We start from the raw sequence: 17,864 nt of genomic DNA on the forward strand, positions 1-17,864 counted from the left end.
TATTGTTTTTTTCTTTTTAGTCAATCAACCTAGCTACCTCCATATATAGGCCACAAATTATAAATATCTTTGACAAGATAAATTTTATATTTCCAACTTTATTTTACTTTTCAATTTTTATTTTATTTTTTTCACGAATAAGTCAGAAGAGCGGTACAAATATACAATTACTCACAAATGAAAAATGGGAGATTCGAGTAAGTGAATTATCGACTATCGTACACAAGCTTCCACTCTTAACCAGTTAAAAATTATACCAAGACTTAATATTGGTATTTTGACTTAAATTATGAAGTTATAATATCACTTTTTTGTCCCTATTTAACAACGGGTATGGTTCTTTTTTTGTTGTATTTGTTGTTGTCGTCTTTTAATTATTAAAAATAGTAAGAAATAGGGTAATAGTTTTAGAATGATTGAAAATAAGAATAATTATTTAAGAATCGAGAAAATTTGCCTTCAATCAACTTCAACCAACTATAAATAAATTTGAATTGTACCTTCCATATATATAAAAATAGTAATTAATTGTGATACTAGAATTTCTTTTAATAGTTTTTTTTTTTTTTTTTTTTTTTTTTTTTTTTTTTTTTTTTTTTTTTTTTAAACTTTCTGTATTTTATACTAAAACATTTTAACAAAAAATTGTTATCTTAAGAATTGTAGGTTGCGACAACAATTTATATGTTGACGTATATAATGGATCTTTCCCTTAATCTTAATATTATTGTCATGTCACTTGAAAATGTGTACCTAAGTGCAAGTAAGAAATTCATTTAGTTATACCTAGCTACGCATTTTTTACGTGTAAGTTATTCAGATATAATCATATATATTGCAATAATTGATTCATATATTTTATAATCTTTGAACTTGTGAGTAAACCCGAACCTGAACCGATTGGATCATAAACTTACATTATTTGACCCAACCCCAAAGTAACATAAATTTGAAAGTAGTTTGACTAATTCGATCTGAACAGTTTAACAGCTATTTTGAAGGGTTAAAAGTACATACAATATGCTAGTGTACTAGGGGTATCTTTTCGGTGATCGATTTGGATCAAGCTTAATAAAACCAGGGTTTGAGATATTGAGTGCTTCGACCAATCCAATATGAATTAAAATTTGGTGATTTGGACCCGATCCGAAATCCAAATTAAGAATAACCTTCTTTATTCAATTATTTAAATAACACAATAAATAATTAATAATTAATTGGTCCAACATTGGACAAAAAAGACGAAATATCTTGAAAGTTAATAAACGATTTTGAGAATCTATACCTAGTATTTAAAAAGGAAAATCGTGGATGATTAGATGACACATGTCATCGATCCCCATTTTTCATCCTTAGATTTTATTTTTTGTTATACGAAACATTTTAATTTACAGTTTCAACACCTCTTCCCCTTCATCTTCTTCAATTCACCATTTAATTTATATATTCATATAACCTGTTTCACACCCTCTCCCACTTTAACACTCAATAATTCAACATCTAATTTATATATATTTTCTACTCAAATTTCACCTCTATATAAATCATAATTCCCACTAAAATCACAAGGCCTCAACAAAATTAGCACTTTAAAAGACGGTCTAAAAATCACTTACTCGTTATTTAAACGGGCACAAATAAAATAACACAATCCCAACAGTTCAGCAAATGTTTCAACATAAAAAAATGTAACTTTTATGTTACAAAAAAAAAGCCCGGTTATTTCATATTTATTTGGATCCGATTTGCAAACCCTTTTTTTAAAAAATAATACTACTCCGAGCTATAATTCAGTTTAGGTCATGTATGACAAAACTAGCGGTAGCGCCGTAGCGGGATCCAGTTAGTGATTGAGTAACGGGTAGTTGTTAGTGTAGCAGGTGGCGAGCACCGGCGAATAATAGCGAGTAACAGTTATTGTCAAAGTAGCGGGTTACTAGTATGAGTATTCGGTAAAAGTAGCGGTCGGTATTCTAAATACGATAAAAAGCTATGTATAAATGTATCAAACGCTATATTCTGTATTTAAACACTATAAATTTTAACGTTTGGCAAAAGCTACACAATCACTATCTCTACCACGAGCTGCTAAATTGCCAAACACTTATAAATTTTACAAGTAGCCTGTTAACTAGATCAAAATACTACCATTATAATAAACGCTAACGCCGAAGACATCCTCTGTTTTGATTCAATTTTTTCCCGAGAAGGAACGGACACAATTACACCCCTTATTGCCGGCCACTTTTTTTATATACTGTATAATTTCGTTTAATTTTGACGGGCTGTTTTTCCGTCCACTTTAGCCTCAAAACTTTACTGCGCGCAGGAATTCAACCGGAAACATCCCATAAAACCCAAGACACAGACCTTTTTTTTAAAAATTATTTTTAATTTTTAATTTTAAAAATCAAACCGAAAACACATAGAAATCTATGCTATAAATATGAGTGAACTCCATTAAAAAACTGGTAAACAGAGAAGACAAGAAACAAGAGGATCACAAAACTTGCTGTACTTTACCATACTTTTTTTTTTTTGGGTCTAAAATCTCAACTTGTGAATTTTGTGGTACCCTAAATAAAAATCCTAAAACCCACAATATTGTGGCACAGATTCGTCCTTAGTGTTATCTCTTCGTATTCGATATACCCCCATTAAAATCCACATATTTTTCCAACCCACCCTTCAGATTTTCTCTCTCCTCAATAAAAATTAAAAATCCCTCCCATTTTTCTTGGGAGGGTTTCTGAAAATACCCAAAGAAAAGCTTCAAACTTTCCTTAAAAATGGCGAGTTGGGTACTTTCAGAATGTGGTTTAAGGCCTCTCCCTAAAATCTACCCTAAACCCAGAACAGGGTTTTCCTCAAATAATCCTTTAAAAATCAAAATTTCCCCTGTTTCCCCTGTTTATTCAGATCTGAAATCCATTTCTTGTTGTTCTAATTCTAGAGAGAGAAAATGGGAGGTTAAGGTGAGTGCCCCAGCAAGGGTTGCCACCCCATCTCCAATTGAGGAAGATAATAATGATAATGGGGTTTTTGAGGGTTTTAATCCAGGTGCACCACCTCCATTCAAATTGGCAGATATTAAAAATGCAATTCCAAAACATTGTTGGGTTAAAAATCCTTGGAAATCAATGAGTTATGTTGTTAGGGATATTGTTGTTGTTTTTGGTTTGGCTGCAACTGCTGCTTACTTCAACAATTGGCTTGTTTGGCCTCTTTATTGGATTGCTCAGGGTACCATGTTCTGGGCTCTCTTTGTTCTTGGTCATGACTGGTGAGTTTTCCCATTCTTTTTTATTTTTTATTTTATTTATTATTATTAGGTCTGGTAATACAACGCATGTATTGTATTGTATTGTATTAATGTAACGGGTTTAGTCACGTCAAATCACATAAAAGTCACTCCTTAACGAAGTTTAGTGATTAGAATGACAATTTGTTCTTTGCTTGTGATGTGGGTTTTTGGGATATCTTAACTTTTGTTTTTAGAACATGTTCTCTGTTGATAATCTGACTTTTCTTCTTGTTGCATGTTAATTGTAGTGGACATGGAAGTTTTTCCAATAACCCAAAGCTGAACAGTGTTGTGGGCCACTTGCTTCACTCTTCAATCCTTGTTCCATATCATGGATGGTATGTTAAATTTTGCTGCTTAATTTTAAACTTAGATTTGAGACTAATATATGCATAATTTTGTTGGTTAATGATGAATTATATGCTGATAATTAGTCTGAAACTGAAAGCTTGAACCTTTTGGTGATAATATAGGAGAATTAGTCATAGGACTCATCATCAAAACCATGGGCATGTAGAGAATGATGAATCATGGCACCCAGTAAGCTTTATAACTCTACTTTCGTGTTATCGCCATTTTTCGTGGAGGGTTAGTTATTGATTCATTAATTGGTGTTTAATTTCAGATGTCTGAAAAACTGTACAATAGTATGGACTATCTGTCCAAGAAGTTAAGGTTCACTGTTCCGTTTCCCTTGCTTGCATACCCAATTTATCTGGTGAGCCTTCAATCCAACAGGGTTTAGGTTTGTTTAATTTTAGGTTGATATTCGTTGTGTTCGTGGTACTGATTAATTGATTGATCTTACTGTAGTGGACTCGAAGTCCCGGTAAATCAGGTTCACATTATAATCCAGATAGTGATTTGTTCACCCCAAATGAGAAGAATGATGTGTTGACCTCAACAGCTTGTTGGTCAGCAATGGTTGCATTGCTTGTGGGTTTGTCTTTTGCCATGGGTCCTATGCAGGTGCTCAAGCTCTATGGTATTCCCTATGCGGTGGGTTTTGAAGTTTCTTCTCTGAAATCAATTCTTATATTAGCTTGCTAAAAAGGATTAAATACATAAGCTTTAATAATCTTGTTTTTCACACATTTGTTGTTCAATTCAGATTTATGTCATGTGGTTGGACTTGGTGACCTACTTACACCATCATGGGCATGACGATAAGCTTCCTTGGTACCGTGGTGAGGTATGTTATCAGCTTAACTATTCCATATAAATTATACGAAAACAATCAATGTTAAGGATGTTTAGTTTCAAAGTCTGATCGATCTACCTGATTCCTTGACTAGGAATGGAGTTACCTTCGAGGAGGGCTTACAACACTTGACCGTGATTACGGATGGATCAACAACATCCACCATGACATTGGAACTCATGTCATTCATCATCTTTTCCCACAAATTCCACACTATCATCTAATTGAAGCAGTGAGTACCCATAATTCCATATCAAATAGCCTAATCAGTTCAACTGTTGTATCTTCATTTCTTTATTTTCTGACATTCGGTCTGAAATTGTTGTTGCAGACGGAGGCAGCAAAGCCAGTTCTTGGACAGTACTACCGCGAACCAAAGAAATCAGGACCTTTTCCATTATACTTATTTGATGTTCTAGTAAAAAGCTTCAAGAAAGATCATTATGTTAGCGACACTGGGGATATCGTCTACTACCAAGCAGACCCAAATCTGTAGTCTGACAAGATTCAAACAACTGCAGAAGATTGAATCTTTGGGATCCTTCCTGTGATGCCCAAGTTATGATGATGAACCCAGTGAATGTGTTGGCGTTACAAGCAGGAGGGATCCAATTAGATTCGTGAGTAGTCATATAACTTATGGAGTAATAGCCTCAAGTCGTGTCCTAGTCTGGTAACATAGAGGAGGGCATAACACAGATGCCCACAGATGGATTGAACTATCGTGTTGTACCTGTAATTAACGGTGCAACATTTTGGAAGGAGGATGATTTGGGCGAATTTATATTCATAATACGTTACGTGGGTGTTGGTCTGTTTATTGTTTTACTTCTTTGTCACACAGTCTGTATCATACATTATTTGCAACTTCTTGTATAGATGGTTGAACTCCAAATTTATAACAGCAATATGCATAATTTTGCATATTACAACCAATAAGCTTGAAACGCTCTCTAGAATTTCTCCAAAACACCCTTTTGGATTATCAAATCAGTGAATCCCCGTGTATTTTAACCATATCACTGTTACAAATCTGACTGTATTTGTATAGATTACGACAGATTTTCTGCTTACAGAAATACTACCTCCATTCTTGAAACTTTGGGGATGTTTGGTTAGGAGAGGTTTGAGGGGAAAAGAGCTTTTTAGGGATGAATTAGAGGTTTGACCTTTAGGAAAAGCTAATTGGGAGTGTTTGGTTAGGAGAGGATTGGAAGAGAGTTTTGGGGTAAAAAAGCTAATTTTAAAAAAGCTCAATATAGGAGCCTTTTGCAATTAGAGGTTTGTGAAAGTTGATGAAAATGATTATTTTGTCCTACTATTGCTTATAATTAGGGGTGAGCACAACAGGGTACCTGTTGAATTCCAGGAACCGGAACCTGTTGCAACAGGTTCCGATTCAGGGTACCCCGTAATTTTGAAAATTTAAGTAAAATATTTATATTTCATTGAAAAACTATCTATTTTATGGTTTGGGCTTTGATTGTTTTTTTAGTTTGGGCTTAAGTTGCAATTCTATATTTATATTTTCCAAAAATTAGCTTGGATTGTTTTATATTTTGGGCATATGAAGCATTTTCATATGGCCCAGTTCCTTATTTTGGGTACTCCAGGTTAAAATTAGTGTGTACATGGTACCCGTTCTAAAAATTTGTTACCCGGAACCGGAACCTGTTGCAACAGGTTCCCAAATTTGTTACCCGGAACCGCAGGTTCCGGTTCCGATTCAGGGTACCCTGATTTTTTTCTCACCCCTACTTATAATTACAACAACTATCAATCATGTTACCCTATATATTTTTCTCCTAAACACATTACTCACACTTTCTTTTTCATTTCACCCTATTTACTAGATTTGTTTTTTGTTGCAATAAATTTTATACTAGTACTTTGAACCAATTGAACTATATTGCAATAATGCTTAAAATATCATTAGTAATATTTCTCTATTGAAAAATATACGGATTTTTCATGAAATACCCTCGAGTTTTGGCGAAATTCACCAAATGCCCCCCGACTTTCAAAAATTCATAAAATACCCCTATTTCAATACTTAATGTACCAAATATACGGAGTAGTACTTCATTACGTTGTATATGACAAGTAAAAGTCATAGGAAGTGGGAGAAGCTAAGTTGTTTGGTGTTACTTAGGTCTTACAAAATGGAGGGTCTTACAGTCTTACTTACCTAAGTCTGTTAGATAAGTAGAACTTGCCATCAGAAACAAAACTTCATGAAAAATGAAAATACATGAGAGAAACATCTTTCAAAGAAATTTTTAGGTGGATAAGATTTAAGAATACAATGGGATGGGTTGGTAGTTATCAAATTATCAATCATTAATCGGGTTGAGGAAACTACTAACTTTCTAAATAGATTACCGATCCGTCTCAAATACTTAACCATTTGGTTCGCAAACTGATTTGGGGTTGAAATCAGGAATAATATTAATGCGGTATGAGTTTGAAACTTGATGCTTAATATCCAGTGTTTGATTTGAGTTTTTTCCTTTTGTTTGATACGGAGTACCTAAAGTAAAGGTATGAGCCATACTCGCACCCCCAATAGATTTCTAGACCCCATACCTTGGGGGTTTGAGGTATGGGGTTAAAACTCTTAAAAACTCCAACCAAACATATGGTATGAGTTTTAACTATTCTAAACCTACTATAATAAGTTTCGTACGTATTTAGGAAGCCGCTAATTTAAGCAATGATGTAAAGGAAACCATGAATTAAATCACATTTCTCTAAAGGAAACCATGAGTATAAGGAAATGACCTCCTACTATAAGTTACCAACGAATGATTCATAATGAGCCACATTTAGATCTAAGTTTCCATGTTTTCCAAAATACCTGGGTGTAAAACTTTTATTTCTATACGTTTTAGGAACGACATATCACTCTTTCCAGCCCCCCTTTTACTTTTATTGCTTTGTTTAGATATTTAATAATTCCTTTTTCCATGATACTTCTCTCTAGTTACGTTACTCCGTACTTGTTTATAGTTTTACAAACTTTTATCACAAATTCTTATTTATAATGGGTGTACAATAAATATTGTACACTGGAGTAAAAGTTGACCCAAAATACTTAAAAGTTACATTTATATATGTAAAAGTTATCTATTTTTTAATGATAAATTTTTTCATTTGAATAAAAATTATTTCTTTAAAAATCACTAATAATGTATAAATTAATCATTTAACCCTTTAAAATGTTTATCTATCAACTTTTTAATTTTATAATATAAAAGTTACAGAAAAATAGGTTAAAGTTACAAAAAAAACTGTATAAAAGTTATCTTGGTGTACAATAAATTTATTGTACACCTTGTGCGCGCAAGAGCTTTTGAACTTTTATAAGACCGCTTTACACAAAAATAATTAAGCAATATAATCAATTAGTTAAGCAATATAATCAATTAGTTAACCACTGAAATTCATTAGTTAAAAAATAAAAATAATTAGTTAACCCGCCTGGTCCAGCGCTCAGTGGTTAGAGCGCCATGCCGCTGCAGGAGAAATCAGTGTTCGATCCCTGCGGATGGCATCCTGCATGCATGAAATGGTACAAAAGTAACTTATTATACTACTACTCCCTTCGAATCTAAATACTTTCCCCATTTAGAATCTTGACACTATTCATAATAAAAGAGAATCTTATGAATTATGTTCAATATATAAGAAAAAACATAGTCATGTAGTGTCTTGTTTGATTCGTCTCAATGAATACTTTGACAGTATGAAAATTTTATATTTTTTAATAACACGTAACTAGATATATTAACGATGTAAAATGTGCATTGCCATGTGTGCCAAACGGAAATGGGAAAAATATTTATATTCGGAGGGAGTATAATTGTAACGCCCCGACCTCTAAATCACTTATTAAAGCATAATTAGCAGCGGAATTACCCTAATTTGGTCGGGACATTACCTGCCGTAATTCCCTCTTGGAAATTTCAAGGCAACATCATACATAAGCCATAAAAACCTCCAATCTAATATAATAATCCTTTATATTCCCAAAATATAAGTACATAAATTACTAAAAGTCTTTAATTAAACTATTAAAACATTAAGCATAAACTAGGTGAATAATATAATAGTGAAATCCTCGCCACTACTCGTTCCCATCGTTCCCAGCGGTACCTAAAACAGAAAACAAAATAACGGTGAGCCGAAGACTCAGTAACGAACTATTCTAGCAACGTAAATTCATTTCAATTCATTTTATTTAATAACACAGGGAGAATAGAATAATGTAAAACATTTTATAAAGTCCTTTATTTAATTCATTCATAACTTTTGGGTGCACATGCTAGTCGTGGCAAGTATGACATGGTGGAACGTCTTCCACGATGGACCGCTGTCCATAAACATGGGGCCTTGGCCCGAAAACATGAGAGCCTTGGCTCAATGGGCGGATGCCCCATGGGTACATGCATGACCGAGAATCGTAACCTGTGAACATATACTGCCAAACGGACTAGGTCTTTCACTTTCATTTATCATGTTTCGTTTAATTTTACATTTTAGCCTTTTTACTTCAGTTGAAGGAACATAATTCCTTTAGATCATGAGATCATGATAAAACATCATTTAGATCATGGGATCCATAAAATACCATTTCTTTCCTGGCATCATAGAGACATCATTTCATTCATGGTTTCTTATAAAGATCGTTTTATAAGAATTTCAATCAATCATATTATAGTAAATAATTCAATCAAATCACATTTCATTTCCCGCAATTCATAAAACATGTCAAAGCATTCAATTCATAAATAAATCATAACATTGTATTTTCATAAACGCATTTATAAGGGAATTGCGGGTACTAGCAATAGCCGTTACCTAACTCCGCGATTTCCTAGGGATTTTCCTTGGTTCGTTCGTCCTGAGCTCCGAGTTCAATTCTTTCAAAATATTAAATCATTGAATTAGTACTAAATCGATAAATAATTTAAAATCAATATTTTATAAATCATAACCTTTATAAATCAAGAATTTTATAAATAACGAATTTTAATATAAATATAATTTCATAACTTAATGAAAATATTATTAATTGAAATTTTAATCGAATATATATTTATTTCATAAATCGGTTTTCATGAAAATCTTATTTAAATTCTGTTTTTGTTAATCCAAGATAATAATTTATTTTAGTAAAATCCATATTTGATAATTAAACCTGAAAAAATAATAACAATTTATTAGTAAATAATTATATCATAAAAAAAAACAATATTAAAACATGAAAATTAATAGTTAGAGAATCTGAAATTTAATAGTTAGGAAATCTGAAATAGTAATTCAAAGTTTAACTCACCAAAGGCCCAAGTTAGAATAGCCCAACTCAAGTATGGATTTGATGTGAATAAAATTCAAGGTTTCAAGAAACCTGATTTTCGGTTCTTCTGGGAAAGGGAATAGAAACAGGGGAGGGGGCACGAAGAAGAGCAGGGGAGGAAAGAGAGGAGGAAGGAAGGGAAAGGTGGTCGGCTGGGCGGCTCGGTGTCGGATGCGACGGTGAGGGTGGTGGTTGTGCGGTGGACGAACGACAAGAGAGAAGAGGTAGGGGTACGACAGAGCAGAGCACAGGGAAGAGGGGGGGAAGAAGGTGGCCGACTGGGTGTCTGGCTGGGCGTCGCAGATGGGTTGCGACGGTGATGGCGGTGGTTTGGTGGCAGAGGAACGGCGAGGGAGACAGAAAATGGAGCACGAAGTGAGTGAAAACAGGGGAAATTCGGGTTTGTTTCTGGGTGGTTTTGGGCGGCGGCTCGCCGGAATTGAGGGCGGAGGTGGTTGACGAGATGGTGAGGGTGGCTGGAGGTGGTGGTGTGTGGTGTGGTGTTGGTGCGGGTGGTGCAGCGAAGAGAAAAGGGGAGAGGCAGGGGAGTGCGAAGCGGGGAAGCAGGGGACGGTGGTTGAGTACGGTGGTGTTTCTGGCTGGCCGAGTGGTGCTGGGGTGGTGGTCGAACAGTGGTGGGAATGGTGGTGGTCGGTGGCTGTTGTGGTGGTTAATGGTGGTTGCAGCACGGTGGTGCCGTGAAAGGAAGAAGGAGGGAAGCTTTGGTGGGTTGTTGGTTCGAAACAGAGAGGAGAATTAGAATTGAAAATTGGTTTTGATTTTGTGATGTTGAATTCCAATTGGTACTATGATTGATTTGTATAGTCAAGAAGATTGAATGGAAAGGAAAAGTCCTTGGTCTCCAAGGCAGGAATGTAGACAGAATTCAAGGAAAGGAGTGGAAACATACGTGGAGAGGGGGAAGAAGAAGAGAAATGGAATTTTTCTCTTTCAAGGGCATTTTTGTAATTTCACAAGATTAGGCTAAAATTCTGAAAAAAATTGGTTTCTATTTTTAGGAAATTAATTAGAATAGAGATGTTTAATTAAAACTAAGTTTCAAGATAATCTTTTATAAAAATATCGTTAACGAAAAATAAATTTAGTTTTTGAATAGAATAAGAACGTTTCGAAATTATTTAAAAATCCGAAATAATTAACGAAATAACTAAAATAAATAGCTTAAACTCGTAACTTTTTAAATTAAATCATGGAATCTGAAAAATAATAAATCGTGTAATAATATTAAAAATTCAAGTGAAGTAAACTTCGTTAATTAAAATAAAGTTCGAATTTAGGATTTAAAAACGGTTTTAAGCTAAATAAAAATAATTAAGCATAATTAATCGAGTTTTAAAAATTCGGGGTATTACAATAATATTACACCCATTCAAGACAAATGAGAGAAAGTGTGTAAGAAGGTGATAATTATAATAAAATATGAACATTTAATGTAAGAAAAAGAGTGTAAAAATGTGAATAGATGTAAGAAAAAATGGATAAAGTGAGTGAAAATATGTAAATCTTTGGGGGTAAGAGGGATAAGATGATACATTTTCATGTCGAAATATATTATTTTGTATAAAGCACAATGTAAAAAACATTATAAATTGAATTAAAATAAAAAGTACAAAAATCATTATGAGAGGAAGATGGTATTGTTTTCGTGGACAAATCGCCTAATGCCTATATATTGAACATTTCTGATATAGAGGTATTACTTGATATCATTATATTACCCACAAATTAATACATTTATACTTGGTAAATTAAGAGTATTTCCTTAAATTATTTTTTTTTGAAAAAAACCAAAAAAACCCCTATGCGTATGTTTCAATTCTGCTTTGATGGTTGAAAAGGCAATTTGTTATCGAAAAACGTCATTTCTCTAGATTTAACAACTTTTCAGATCTATTAGTTCCTCTTATTCTGTATTTATTTAGTTGAAAATTTATTTTTAATTGATCTAATCCTCGGTTGATATATATTTTCTTCATATTCTTATGTGTTATCTTTTTCCCCTTTTGTTGGAGTTTGCCGATTTAATTTGATTAGAATGACATGAGATTTGGTAGAATATAGACATGCATATTACACTAGTAGGGAAGTTAAAATGTAGCGGCAAGTGGAAAATGCATAGCTATTGATAATATGTACAATTATGCATGTAGGCTTAGAAGTAATTTTGTATAATTTGATTTTCAATGTATAATTCTGCTATAATATTTTAATTTTAATTTTTGTATTGTGTAACTATGTAGAATTCGTTCTTCCATGGCGAAAATGTTAATTTTTTTTTGTAGAAGTTAAAATATGCAACGGTTTCATTTTATACCATAGATTGTCATTAAATTTGAAAGTGAATAATTGTTCTAAATTACTTCCTTATTCTTTCATGTCCATTAATTACCCTTTATTATTGTTATTTTCAATTTAGTCTCCCCATTAATTACGTGGGGTGATTTTGTTAATTTGTTAATTATTTTATTTCCTAAGTTTCCTTAAATAACGAAGCATGAGAGGTGAAGATTGAGGTTTTGGAGCCCTCACATTCCTCACCACTTTACTTTAATAATATAGATAAATTGATCTCAATCATTATTTAATAGTCTCCCATCACTAATTAGTAGTTACTCATTACTTTTTAGGAGTTTGAAATCCTCACATGATTAACTTAATAAAAGCATACTCAAAGCCTGATATATTATGATCTAACAAATCAAATTTAAATTAGACTCAAAGCAAGTTACATACGGAGTAATATATAATCTAATTGATCAATTTTTTTTTATAATTCGAGACGTCGTCCAGGTCATAAGCTAGTTAGTATCTAAAAACTTATTCGTGTTGTCTTGTCAAACACACTGGAGTACTTTCTAACGAATTTCACCTCAAGAAATTGTACTATTAACGACGGGAAATTCCGTCGCTAAAGACTAATAATTGTTGATTAACGACGGGATTTTCCGTCGCAAATCCGTCATAAAAAGGGGTCGTCGTTAATGGAAAATCCCGTCGTTAACCCGTCGTAAAAGACATTTACGACGGTTGTTCCCGTCTTTGTTGGGTTGTTATCCCCGTCGCAAAAGGGCTTTTGCTACGGGATTTTAACCCGTCGTTATTAGATTGTAATAAAAGATACAAAATTTTATAGTGTTTCATATAGGATATCCTTTTTTATTGTAGTAAATAAACCACCACCCACCCCCTACCCCTACCTATTTCTCTCATGGGTTTGCCAACATTATGGTTCTTTAGGCCGGAAATGGAGGCAAAATAAAATACAAAATCATCTAATCAATACTATAAAAGCCACCTTTAAAGTTAATGCTGAACAAGGCCACAATATCTCCCCTTCAAATACCAATTTCATGGTCTATAAAATGCCTTTGATCATCAAAGAAATAACCCGGCCATCTTCCTCCGTAGTGAATTCTTCGAAAGTCCTAGACCAATTTCTACTATTAAACATACGTATACTACTTATTTGATTCAAAACTAGTTTTTAATCTATGCAACGCACGAGTTTCTTAATTTAAATTTTTTATTAAAATGGTTACATATAGGAAATGATACGAAAATTTGAAAACAATAGAAGATGATGCATTTGTAGTGTGATAAATTTGAAATTGGAATGTGAAACAAACAAATTAATCGTATGAGAAAAGAAATTAAGGAGAAGATGAAAAAATGATAGGTTAAGAGAGAAATAAAAGAAGGATTTCACATTTTTTTTTTTTTTTTTATATAAATGTGGTGACATGTGACATCATTGTGTTTAAAACTTTCTGTTTTAAAATATTAGTATAGATGTTTTCTTGAATATCCATTGTGATAATGAGAACTATGCTTTACAAGTACATAGAAACGATATAGTGAATTACATTTCCAATTTGAAATGTTTTTCTTACATCAGAAAAATGGACATTATTAAACCTTCAAAGTCGAAAAACGAATTTGGTATTCACTGTACCACACTTTAGTGATCGATTGTACCTTACACATGATATAAATATATAAGCTTTGTGTATATGAACGAAGAAATAACCTTAATTTATATTATACCATGCATAAGATACAACCGGCTGTACAAGAAAATTTGTTTTAAAACGGAAATGACTCCCTGCTCAACCAAATGCCCCAAAAGCATCTACCCGTCTATTTCAATGTGAAAAAGTATAGAGTCCCTATTTCACGTTTTAGGGTGCATAGTGAAGAGTCCCTAATTTTATGAAACCTTAGCTAAATTTAGACAAGAGGGCAACAAACTTTCACACGTCATTTATTGTTGATTTTGTAGGTGGACGCAAGATATTATTATGTTCATAACATTTACATGATTAATGAGTTTTAGGTGGACGTATCTTTAATTTTATTGTTACAACTCCTTATTCCTAAGGGAAGAAATAGCTAAGGTCATATTAATTGCATTGAGGAAGTACTAACTAAACTACAAATAAGAGCATATTAATCCGCCTCACAATCGGATGTACACACCTCATGCACGTAATACATATTTGAGAGCATGTATAAGGTAACGCTGTAAACGGAACACCTAAACATAAATCATTATCGTATCGTACATGGACATACATTTTCAACGAACATTAATCACGTTGATACAATCTTAACTAAACTACTAATAAAAGCATACAATTATTCCAATCTTAACTAAACTACTCCGCTAATAAGAGCATACCAAATCTATACTCATAGACGCATAGTCATTTGACATTCTTTGTATAAATTTCGGATGTTGTAGAAGGTAACGTTGTAATGGGACACGAAAACCATAAAAGAGATGCATTTTCAACTCACATTAATAGTATTGAGTACAATCTTAACTAAACTACTAATTAGAGCATACCATTATACAAATCTTAACTAATTATCTACTAATAAGAGCGTACCAACTTACAGACTCATAGTCATATGACGTTCTTTGCACAGATTTAGGAACTATGTTAAAGGTAGTGATGTAAACGAAACACCTAAGTATTTGATTAAATCATTTTTCAGTAGTCGTGCACGGAGAAAACCTCCTGTCAGTTACGGAGCACCAAAGAATGATTCTCAAATGAGCTGTTTAAATTGATGAACCGTTACAAATTGTACCATTTTTAGATCTAAGTTTCCCAGATTTTCCAAAAAACCCCAGGCTAAATCCCAAAAAAAAAAAACTCAATTATTATAATATTAGGTAGAGAGAGCTTGACAAAATACAAACAACATTAGCACCATAAATGCTAACTACTGTCAGAGTGAGAGTATAAAATGCCATAGGACCTTGATTTATTATTCACAAGGATTTCTTGTGGTTCTGTTTCAAGAGAATCAAAGAAACCAAATCTCTCTCTCTCTCTTTTTAGTTTACAAAATACTTTTATTTTTTATATCTTATTTTATAATCAGTGGACGAATATTATCAAAAACAATGCTTGTTCATAGAGAAAAAGAAAAGATGCTGAACAACAATGATGAAAATAATGCGGCTGGAGATGGGGATGGGGCGGAGTTAAACCTAGGTGCACCACCTCCATTCAAAATAGCAGATATTAGAAATGCAATCCCAAAACATTGCTGGGTTAAAGATTCTTGGAGATCTATTAGTTATGTTTTTAGGGATGTTGTTGTTGTTTTTGGGTTTGCTGTTGTTGCTGCTTATTTCAATAATTGGTTTCTTTGGCCACTTTATTGGATTGCTCAGGGTACCATGTTTTGGGCTATCTTTGTTCTTGGTCATGATTGGTGAGTTCTTTTTCTTCCACGCACTCACTCTGCGTCATTGCGCTTTTCGAGATCTCTTTTTTTTTTATACCAATATCATCGTGTATAACGTCAATTGGTTCATAGGTTCATGCAATGTAGGTTGCTGTTTACATTCTAATTTTGTAGTAGGTTGTGTGTTTCTGGTGATAATGTGAGTCATTTTGATGTTGTTGTTGTTGTTGTTGTTGTTGTTGTTGTTGTTGTTGTTGTTGTAATGGCAGTGGACATGGAAGCTTTTCGGACAACCCAAAGCTTAACAACATTGTAGGCCACTTGCTTCACTCCTCAATCCTTGTTCCATATCATGGATGGTATGTTACTGTTGTTGCCTAATTAACTCTAATTTTGTTTGTTAATGATGAACTATATATTATATATATAAGATGATAGTCAGTCTGAAACTGAATTGGTGATAATGTAGGAGGATTAGTCATAGGACTCATCATCAGAATCATGGACATATTGAGAATGATGAATCATGGCACCCTGTAAGCTTCTCCACTCTACTTTCATCTCATGTTAATTATATTTTTCCTAGGCAAAATCTTGTTTGAGGCGCACTTGCAATAACTTATGATTTTGTTTTTGTTGCGGAATATGTGATGAACTTAAGTCATTTGTGTTCATTTCAGTTGTCTGAAAAGATATACAACAGTTTGGACTTTATGACAAAGAAGTTAAGGTTCACCTTTCCATTTCCCTTGCTTGCATACCCAATATATCTGGTGAGCCTTCTATATATTTTACTTGTTCGTTTTCCAATTCATGTAATTGTGTTTTTACTTATTAAGTAATAATATAATTACTGCAGTGGACTCGATCTCCCGGAAAATCAGGTTCACATTATCACCCAGACAGCGGTCTGTTCACTCCAAAAGAGAAAAATGATGTTGTAACCTCCACATTTTGTTGGTTAGCAATGGTTGTATTGCTCTTGGAATTGTCTTTTGTCATGGGTCCTATACAGGTGCTCAAGCTCTATGGTGTTCCCTATGTGGTGGGTTTTGAATTTTCTTCTCTAAAATAATTCTTAGTACCTAATTAAACAGATTGAATAACATGAAAGTAACTTGTTGAATTACTCATCTTGTTTTTTTACACAATTGTTGTTCAATTCAGATTTTTGTCATGTGGTTGGACTTGGTGACTTACTTGCATCACCATGGCCACGATGAAAAACTTCCTTGGTACCGTGGTGAGGTGTGTCATCTGCTTAACAATGCTCATTGATTTTTTAGAATTCATGACTTTAATCATGGTGTAAGAACAATTTCTGAATATCTGCTGTCTACCTGTTTTTTCTTACTAGGAATGGAGTTACCTTCGCGGAGGGCTTACAACAATTGATCGCGATTATGGATTGTTAAACAACATCCATCATGACATAGGAACTCATGTCATTCACCATCTTTTCCCTCAAATTCCACACTATCACTTAATTGAAGCAGTAAGTTGGTCTGAATCTGTTATGAGTTGAACTATTTCTTCACTGTTTTCTGACATTTAGTCTGAATATGTTCCTGCAGACAGAAGCAGCAAAGCCAGTTCTTGGGAAATACTACCGCGAACCAAAGAAGTCTGGGCCTCTTCCACTATACATATTCAGTATTCTCTTAAACAGCCTAAAGAAAGATCATTATGTTAGCGACACAGGAGATGTTGTCTACTATCAAACAGACCCAAAACATCTGTAGTCTGACTTGACCGATTCAAACAACTACCAAAGATCAATTCTTCGAGATCATTTGCTGTGATGTCCGAGATATAAGCATGTTTAATGTTTAGTTTCTTTGGTAAATTAGTATGTAATCCAAACTATTGGAATGTTTATCGCCTAAACCAGTAAAGGTTCAGTATGGTAAATGTATCTGTTGGTGGTAGTTGCCTTGCCTAAAGCCTAACTTATTCGGCAAATACACATTTTCATTCAGGTTTATACTTAGTATAACTCGATTTCTAATGAACATGTATTTGGATAATTCAGTATCTAATTTAATCAACAAATGATGCATGTTCCTGCATACTCCTGGAGTTGATATTAGAAAAATTTCAGCTACTGCTTTTTTCAGAGGACAAAAGACTAAGAACAAAACTTTAATTTATGCATGATACAAGATGAAAGTAGGTCCAGTACAGTACGATAAAAATAACTACATCCTCATGTTGTATGGGATTCACTCAATAGACTATCAGTCTATCACAAGTAGTATTCTTTGACATGATTGTTCATG

At 33.4% G+C, this 17,864-nt stretch overlaps 2 protein-coding genes and 1 long non-coding RNA gene across 3 annotated transcripts; 2 read left to right on the top strand and 1 right to left on the bottom strand.

Annotated features, from left to right (window-relative positions):
* Window positions 1-2,475: 2,475 nt before the first annotated feature.
* Window positions 2,476-5,444, top strand: LOC110801700 (omega-3 fatty acid desaturase, chloroplastic). Its single transcript, XM_022007103.2, has 8 exons — window positions 2,476-3,283; window positions 3,553-3,642; window positions 3,778-3,844; window positions 3,930-4,022; window positions 4,118-4,303; window positions 4,416-4,496; window positions 4,600-4,737; window positions 4,837-5,444. Exons 1-8 carry the CDS (start codon window positions 2,790-2,792, stop codon window positions 4,999-5,001), a joined length of 1,314 nt encoding a protein of 437 aa, XP_021862795.2. The 5' UTR covers window positions 2,476-2,789; the 3' UTR covers window positions 5,002-5,444.
* Window positions 5,445-8,330: 2,886 nt separating this feature from the next.
* LOC130466112 (uncharacterized) lies at window positions 8,331-10,736 on the bottom strand. Its single transcript, XR_008926131.1, has 3 exons — window positions 9,844-10,736; window positions 9,366-9,427; window positions 8,331-8,660 (listed from the first exon to the last, which is right to left on the bottom strand). It is a non-coding gene; the product is annotated as an uncharacterized lncRNA (long non-coding RNA).
* Window positions 10,737-14,897: 4,161 nt separating this feature from the next.
* Window positions 14,898-17,654, top strand: LOC110801682 (omega-3 fatty acid desaturase, chloroplastic). The gene is made up of 8 exons (XM_022007082.2): window positions 14,898-15,612; window positions 15,855-15,944; window positions 16,055-16,121; window positions 16,266-16,358; window positions 16,445-16,630; window positions 16,753-16,833; window positions 16,943-17,080; window positions 17,160-17,654. The coding sequence occupies exons 1-8, from the start codon at window positions 15,299-15,301 to the stop codon at window positions 17,325-17,327; spliced, it is 1,137 nt and encodes a 378-aa protein (XP_021862774.2). The 5' UTR covers window positions 14,898-15,298; the 3' UTR covers window positions 17,328-17,654.
* The last annotated feature ends 210 nt before the right edge of the window (window positions 17,655-17,864 follow it).

This window comes from Spinacia oleracea, chromosome 1 (genome assembly GCF_020520425.1).
Source record: "Spinacia oleracea cultivar Varoflay chromosome 1, BTI_SOV_V1, whole genome shotgun sequence".
NCBI lineage: Eukaryota > Viridiplantae > Streptophyta > Magnoliopsida > Caryophyllales > Amaranthaceae > Spinacia > Spinacia oleracea.

Excerpts from the sequence above, each read along its gene's own strand:
- LOC110801682 (XM_022007082.2), top strand. The coding sequence starts at position 15,299 with ATGCTTGTTCATAGAGAAAAAGAAAAGATGCTGAACAACAATGATGAA. Across the intron at positions 15,945-16,054 it reads CTTGTTCCATATCATGGATG|GAGGATTAGTCATAGGACTC; the intron begins GTATGTTACTGT and ends GTGATAATGTAG. Across the intron at positions 16,359-16,444 it reads TTGCATACCCAATATATCTG|TGGACTCGATCTCCCGGAAA; the intron begins GTGAGCCTTCTA and ends TAATTACTGCAG.
- LOC110801700 (XM_022007103.2), top strand. The coding sequence starts at position 2,790 with ATGGCGAGTTGGGTACTTTCAGAATGTGGTTTAAGGCCTCTCCCTAAA. Across the intron at positions 3,284-3,552 it reads TTTGTTCTTGGTCATGACTG|TGGACATGGAAGTTTTTCCA; the intron begins GTGAGTTTTCCC and ends TGTTAATTGTAG. Across the intron at positions 4,497-4,599 it reads TTCCTTGGTACCGTGGTGAG|GAATGGAGTTACCTTCGAGG; the intron begins GTATGTTATCAG and ends TTCCTTGACTAG.